General features: G+C 34.9%; 1 protein-coding gene across 1 annotated transcript; it reads right to left on the bottom strand.

Moving 5' to 3' along the window:
- Window positions 1–3448: 3448 nt before the first annotated feature.
- LOC113650798 (guanylyl cyclase-activating protein 2-like) lies at window positions 3449–6823 on the bottom strand. Its single transcript, XM_027159336.2, has 4 exons — window positions 6578–6823; window positions 5636–5785; window positions 4737–4836; window positions 3449–3698 (listed from the first exon to the last, which is right to left on the bottom strand). Exons 1-4 carry the CDS (start codon window positions 6779–6781, stop codon window positions 3571–3573), a joined length of 582 nt encoding a protein of 193 aa, XP_027015137.1. The 5' UTR covers window positions 6782–6823; the 3' UTR covers window positions 3449–3570.
- Between the last annotated feature and the right edge of the window lie 1292 nt (window positions 6824–8115).

The raw sequence follows: 8115 nt of genomic DNA, 5'->3' as shown, positions 1-8115 counted from the left end.
TAATATTAAAAAAAGTATTTCTATTTTTTATTTACATTTTTTGAAAATTAGAATATTAATGATGAAGTTTGTGTGAAATCCATAAAATGACAGTATCATGTCTATTGGGCTGTTTTCAGTTGCTTGGATTTAATTCTCTAGATAATGAAGTTTGGACAACACACACTCACACACACACACACACACACACACACACACACACACACACACACACACACACACACACACACACACACATCCAAACACACACACACTATATATATATATATATATATATATATATATATATATATATATATATATATATATATATATATATATATATATATATGGTGTCTGTGCTGTGCGTCTGTCCCATTATTGTCTAATATCCCAGCTGCAAATTTACTGTATGCAAGAAAAATGACGTGTAAAAATGTTCACTTTTCAGCATTTCAGACGTTCAAGATGTCCCATGGTGTTTGTAGGCATCATCTCCAGTTGGTAGAAGATGAAGCGAGCCCCTTAGCTGCTGTTAATGGATTAACTCTTGAGTGTCCTGTATATTTAGACCCATGTTTCAAACCAATCGTGTTTCAATGGTCTTTGTTTAATCCCAACCTTGTGTGGCAGATCTTGTGCCAAGAGTCCTCAACTGCCATGGCAACAGTCACTGATAAATGTGTGTGTGTTTGTGTGTGTGTGTGATTTGGTTTGTGTTTGGTTTTGTGTGTGGTTTTGTGTGTGTGAGAGAAAGTGAGAGATTTGGTTTGTGTTTGTTTGCATGTGTGTTTGCGTGTGTGTGTGTGTGTGTGTGTGTTTGTGTGTGTGTGTGTGTGTGTGTGTGTGTGTGTGTGTGTGTGTGTGTGTGTGTGTGTGTGTGTGTGTGTGTGTGTGTGTGTTAAACTTATGTTATTAATCATTTGTAGGGCCACCTGAGTCTTTTTATACAATTATTATTTTCAGTTAATGTTTTAGAAAGAATTACTTAATGTTTAGCCCGGTCTGTGCTGCCACCTGCTGGAATTTATTGTACATTACATGTATAATATTTAAAGCAAGTAAAATGTTCATATTCTCAATGATCACAACAACTCTACTGTACACACTTTTACATCCAACTTAACTCCCATTCTGTGAAATTGTCTTTTCAAGATTTAAAACCTTGCTATTAATTAAGAGAGCTTTGACAGCAGCTTCTTCTGTGCTTCACCCATGAACAGGATCAATTAGGTTGAAAACAATAGCCTAAGATGTTATTAGTACAAACTCTGTTACATAACCGACTCATCTCACTCTGAATCCGACTCCGTCAAGGGGTATTTTAATCCCCCTGCTCTTAGCTCGTCCTGTTGCTATTTCTTTAGAGTAGAGATGTGTCGTTCGGAAGAGAGTAGACTCTTTGATCCGATTCGTTTAGGTGAGTCAAATTTCTCATTCAAAGAGCCTTAATATATCCGGCGAGATTTGACAATAAGAGTCGACTCTTAATGTTGAGTCGAATCACTTGCTCTGACTCACTTGAATTGGAATTGCCATCACTATTAGGACCTGGGCTAATTCCACGTGGATAATCCATGGATCACATATTTATGATAAATCCTGCAAAGGGCTGTAGAGACAGGGTCAGGTGGGATGACCAGAAGCTAAAAGGATATATTTTGGGAAACAGACAAGCAAGCAGATCACAGCAAGGTGACAAAAAGAAGTATTGCACTGATTAATGTTAAAAGACACAGATAGAGATGGAGAGAGAGAGAGAGAGAGAGAGAGAGAGAGAGAGAGAGAGAGAGAGAGAGAGAGAGAGGAGAAAGTAAATATCAGTGGAGTTGTATTCACTCTCTCTACACAATGATTGCATTAACAACATTATGGTGTTAAGAGTGTCAAACTAATTGTATTAATTGCTCCTACATGGTATTAAAGGTCAGCTAGGTGCATTTAGTGAAACCAACCTTCTGTGAATCCAACACTGACTTCAGCACACACATTTATTTACTATATCTGTGATTTACTCAAATAAACCTCTAAGAATTTATAAGCTCTATAGCCATCATGTTGCACAGTCACATTATCTACAAACCAGGCCCGGCTCCACGGGGGGGCCAGAGTGGGCCTGGCCCACCCAATCAGAGGCTTGGCCCACCCTGGCCCCACACCACATAACACCCAATCACAAAATTGGTACGATATTCAATTCAGCTCGAGATACGTTATTTTCTAATTTCTGCCCAACCCCCTTTTTTTCCTCTCCTAGACAGACTTAGCTCATTCATTCACATTCACACATCCTTTGAAGTAAACATACGTGCTTATAAAGCAATAAACGACAGTCACAGTAACTTTATTAGAACTGTTAGTGAACTTGATTAACACACTATATATAGCCTAATAAAATACAACATGTACAGGTTTGTTCTAGTTGATTTAAATAGTTATTTCAAAAGAACTGTCCCTTTTTAACAAAACATTTCTTGAATAAACCCAATTCTTACAGTTCATTCTTCACTCAAGTAAAAAGTTTGTTTTAGTTGATGTGAATAGTTATTTTAAAAGCCCCTATTTATCAAATTTAAAGTTAATTTTAAGTTAAACTTAATTGATACAAGATCTGTTAAGGGGTCAAAAAATATTACAAATGCAAAAAGAGAGAATGTAAAAATAAACGTTAACCCTTTTTATATATATATATAAGTTACTAAATAGTTCCAAAATATGTACAAAAAATATTAAAAATGAAGAAAACACAAACACAACAATAACAAACAACCCTAAAAATTGTCTTAAATATATGGTATTAAAACTATAGACATGAGAGATTAAAGCATTAAAGAACATCCACCCACCCCACCAACACCCCCCACCCCAAACCGACCGGCCCACCTGGAATATCACTTGGCCCACCTTTCATCTCATATCTGGAGCCGGGCCTGCTACAAACACACTTGTCATCTATAACTACTATGAACAAGCAAAAGAGCTTTTATTACCAAAGAAAAACAAAGTAAAGAAAGAAAACACAATCACACAGAAACATATTAATTATGTGTTTATAACAAGCCTTTGATTAGATCTTTAGTGTATGATACCAAAAGGAACAAAACAACTGATATACTACTGATAAATACTACAGATAATACGTAAAACAGATCAATTAATGCTTCTGATCTCACTTTTGTCATTCTTCACCTATAAGTCCAGACTTATTCACTGGATATAATCATATTAACCTTTTCAATCAAAGCATCCACACTTATAGATGCTATATATCTGCTTATAAATCAGCACACAACATAAAATAATAATGATATATTTCACAAATCATTCTAAAAAATCCACTAAACTCTCAAGATAAATTACACAAGTCAATAAAATGTTTTTTTCTTTGTTTTATTTTTTAATATTTATTCTTATGTCTACATTACAGTTATACTGAAGACATGAATATATATTAAGGTTGAAGAAGGTAATCCTTAGATAATTTTGTAATTATATATATTTGTAGTATCGGTTGTGAAACTAATGAATCTAGTACAATAACAACTCAGGATCCATCTGATACTGTGAATTTCCAGTGGAGACGTTTTCATGTCAGAAATGAGCGCTTTTCCTTCTCTGTTCCACCACCCAGCTGTAGGGATTCATGTCTAAACGCAACAGGTTCAGGATCCATGGATCTTTCTGAGCTCCTGCTAAAAACTCCTCCAGGGTAATCTGACCTGTCAGACACACAGTCACCTAAACACTTTATAGACTTTAATTAGTTCTCATTAGATTTACGACACTGGACTTAGTCTAGACATTCTCATTATGACTTAGTTACTGAGGATTAACTCGATTTACTGATTCGTTATTTCAAGAAGTTAACTTAGAACTTTAGTACATTTACCTTACTTCCCTATATTATTTAAAGATAATGTATTGTTGCTTTGACTTACTGACATGTTTTGAAGTGTTATTAAGTGAGCAAATGTAGTAACAGGTCATAATAACAAGCTACAAAGTTGTAATATAGAGTTAGTATTGCAACTTATTACTAAGTCATGGTAGAGAGATAATATCTTGAGTTATCTTGAACCAACAGTCATGCTATGGAGTTAATATGTCTGTCTTTTGACTTGGATGACGTAGTAATGAGGTAATATCTTACAAATACGGAAGGCCTAAAAGGCCATGCATTATTATATTTTTTTTCTTTCTCGTATTGTCATGATAACGAGTTAATGTTCTCGTATTATCGGGATAACAAAAGTTGTTTTTTTTTCATGATGACTTAATTTTCTCGTGATCTCTGCATAAGAACATGTTCTAGAGGCAGTGAAAGCGCAGTAAAGCAGCATCATGGATGAACTCAGGCGTCTTTACTTTAATCAGGGACTCATGTGATTGACAACATACACAAGTGTCCGACACTTAAGAAGGAGGATGTGATGTCTGCATCTTTATGGTCGAAGACAATATACTGTAGTGACCCTACTGCAAAAATCTATACGTGACAAATCGAATACAAAACAATTTACGCAGTATGAAATGCTAACATTTTTATGAGACACAAAATTGTATAAAGCCAGAAAAAAGTTACATTTATTTTACTGTAGAATTAAGAAGGTAATGGATTTCAAAGTCATTCTATCTGTAGATAATGAATCCCCGAAATTAAGTCGTGATAACCACAAAAACAACTTTTCTTATGTCGAATGCATGGACATCTTTTTATTAAGATAAAAAACCATGGTGCAAGTTTCAGACCGACTCACCGTCGTCATCCACGTCGACCACTTTGAAGATTCTTTCACAGATTTCATCAGGAGACACCTCGGGATCTTTCCTGCCTACTTTCCTGACATGATGTATGATCTGAAGTGAGACAGTTAAGAGTTTATACAGTAGCTGAGATAGTTTTAAAACGTTTGAAAAAGTTATGCATATTCAGCCCGTTTTCCAATGAACGGGTTGAATATGCATCAGAGAGAAGATCTGATTTTGTTGTTATAAATCGATAGATAATGATTACTACAGAATATAGAGAAATGTATGTTTATAACATATGCTGGTGTGTTTGCATATGCCTGTACTTTGTCTAATATCCTTATTAAAAATAAAGATTATTTGAGGTTATTTTGGATGGAATTGGTGTCGAGCACATGCTTTCAGCCTGGATGTATATAGTTACCTAGGCTATTTATTTATTTATTTATTTATTTATTTATTTATTTATTTATTTATTTATTTATTTATTTATTTTATCTATCTATCTATCTATCTATCTATCTATCTATCTATCTATCTATCTATCTATCTATCTATCTATCTATCTATCTATCTATCTATCTATCTATCTATCTATCTAATATGCATTTTATTTTCTTTATAAAAGGAAATTTGAGCATAATAAAATATTTTAAGTAATTATATGTAACTTGAATTATGTTATATGACTGGACTCCTAATAAACAAATATAACATAGTAAAAAAAAAAGAAAAAAGAGAGAGGATCACATCTATGAATTTTATCTTGAAGTCATCACTTAAATTTCTATTCATTGAATTGTTCATGAACACTTTATTGGGGTTCTTCATTTAGTCTTCATGTAGCTAAAACTTTACAGTGGGATTGGAATTTAACTGAAATTCAGAAATAAGGAAAAGGACCCACTTCAACAATGGCTCTGAGTTCAGCTTTGTCTATAAAGCCGTTGCCGTCCTTGTCGTACACTTTGAAGGACCATCTCAGCTTGTGCTCTAAATCTCCCCTGAACACCAAATTCAGAGCAGCCACAAACTCCAGGAAGTCAATAGTGTTGTCCTGAAGGATAGACAGCAAACATGGCTTTTATCACGCTTGAGTAAAAATACATTAATAGTACACCGGATCAACCAGAACATGAAGTTTTAACATTTACACGTTATCATACAGTATCACTTCATTTACATGCAATCGCATCCACGTCGTTCATTCAAACTCATACGGATTTTCATTCACTCTCCACAAATGATCTTTTTCCTTGTTAAAACACACCTGGTTCATCTCATCAGTTAATATCTGATCTCAGGAGCTTCATAAAGCATTCATAAACCATTTTCTGTAACATTTAACCTTACATTCGAGCCACATAAGGCACAAGCCACCCACAACCACCTGTTCACACGATACAGAGCATTTACAGTAGACTATGGACTTGAGAGGAAACCGGTAAGGCAAAATGTTCCATCTTTGGTCCTTTACACTTTCAGAAATAAGAGAACCAAACATTACGTCACCTCGTCAGGTTACTATTCAGGGTATCAGATTATTTTGCAACTTTAAATCTCTTTATACCTCCAAAAATCTTAAGGACTACTAAAAGTGAACTAAAGGAACGCCACGTGCGCCACTTTATTTCTGAAAGTTAGATTCAGGAGAAACCAAAAAAAAACATAAGTATAATATAAGCCCTTAGGAAATTTAAACAAATTTCCCTGAGATGAGTAATGATTCATTCTAAAGAATATCTAACATTTATATTATTCATACAGTATGTTTATATTTTTAGTTTCCCCTGGTATCATCTGGTGCGACTTTTGGGCAGCAAAATGACCATATGAGGCAGCAGCTCACCCCGTTCTTATCAAAGGCTCGAAACATACTCTCTGCGTACTCCGATGCTTCCCCGGAGGATCCCACGCCGAAGAACTTCTTAAATTCATGCAGAAACAAAAGGCCGCTAGGGCACTCGTTTACAAACTTTTTATACATGTCCTGAAGCGTAATGACGTCAATCTCCGTGTGTTCGGTTTTCTCAAGGTGCTGAGTTTGTCCCATGTTTTCTCTTCACTGTGTGCGCTTCTAAAACCCCATCCTGAAAGCCGCTCTCACCGGGCAGCCGGATCGCAATCAATGTTAGTGGAGATTAGTGTTGAGGTGATAGGAGTGAAGGAAGAGGAGGAGACCCAGTGGAGGTGGTCTGCAAAAGATAAAGTAACACACTATACACGGCACTGTTTACAGTCTCTGTTTCTTTCTAGCTTTAGGCCTTGATGGAAATGAGGGAAAAATGTGAAATGGAACAGCAAGCAAAGCTGTTTTTCTGGCTGTAGGTGTGATAATGTGGCAGTGTAGTGCTTAAGGTGTTGGACTACTGATCAAAAGGTTGTGAGCGTGAATCCCAGGGCCACCAAAACTGCCACTGTTGGGCCCCTAAGTGAGGCCCTTAACACTCAACATGCTCAGTTGTATAAAATGAAATAAAAATGTACGTTGCTCTAAGGGCATCTACATAATGTAATGAAAATGCAAATATATAAAACTGTGTGTTACAAAATAAAAGCTTCTATTTTAAAACAGTGTGAACATAAAGTAAGTGAAAAAACAAACAAACAAACAAACAAACAAACAAACAAATAAATAAATAAATAAATAAATAAATAAATAAATAAATAAAAGGTCCAGCTGAAGAACACTACATTAATGATACTATAAACAATTCAATTCAGTTTATTTGTACAACACTTTTAACAATGGATCTTTTCTCAAAGCAGATTTACAGGAGTATAGAAAAAAAATGTTAAAGTTTAAAGTTTAAAATCTCTAAGTTACTATTTATCTCTAACATCTATCCCTAATGATCAAGCCTGAGGTGACGGTGGTGAAGAAAAACTCCCTGATCATGTGAGGAAGAAACCTTGGCAGGAACCAGACTCAGAAGTGAACCTCATCCTTATTTAGAGACACTGGACAGGAAATAATGTCAATGTAAATAATAATAATTATCATTATTATTATTAAATGTTAATATATTAACTACCACACGTATGAATAAACCACTCTTGGCTATCTCTAAGCTTCAGCTGCACATTTTTTCCAGAGGATGTGAATTAACTGAACACTCTTTCTTCTTCTTCTTCTTCTTCTTCTTCTTCTTCTTCTTCTTCTTCTTCTTCTTCTTCTTCTTCTTATTATTATTATTATTATTATTAGTTCTTATTATTATTATGCTGAAAGACAAAAAAAGAAAATAAAGGACCTCCTTTAACAATTATTCAACAAAAAGCCGTTTGTGTCTTTGTCGTACATCTCAGCTTGTGCTCTAAATCTCCCCTGGATACTAAATTCAGAGTGGCCACAAACTCCAAGAAGTCAATAGTGTTGTACTGAAA

Source organism: Tachysurus fulvidraco, chromosome 13 (genome assembly GCF_022655615.1).
Source record: "Tachysurus fulvidraco isolate hzauxx_2018 chromosome 13, HZAU_PFXX_2.0, whole genome shotgun sequence".
Taxonomy (NCBI): Eukaryota; Metazoa; Chordata; class Actinopteri; order Siluriformes; family Bagridae; genus Tachysurus; species Tachysurus fulvidraco.
The sequence above is the reverse complement of the archived record's forward strand: the minus strand, read 5'-3'. Positions and strand labels throughout refer to the sequence as shown.

Coding starts and splice junctions, on each gene's coding strand:
- LOC113650798 (XM_027159336.2), bottom strand. CDS start 6,781: ATGGGACAAACTCAGCACCTTGAGAAAACCGAACACACGGAGATTGAC. Junction 4,837..5,635: donor AACTCAGAGCCATTGTTGAA/GTGGGTCCTTTT, acceptor GTCTCACTTCAG/ATCATACATCATGTCAGGAA. Junction 3,699..4,736: donor GGTCGACGTGGATGACGACG/GTGAGTCGGTCT, acceptor TGTGTCTGACAG/GTCAGATTACCCTGGAGGAG.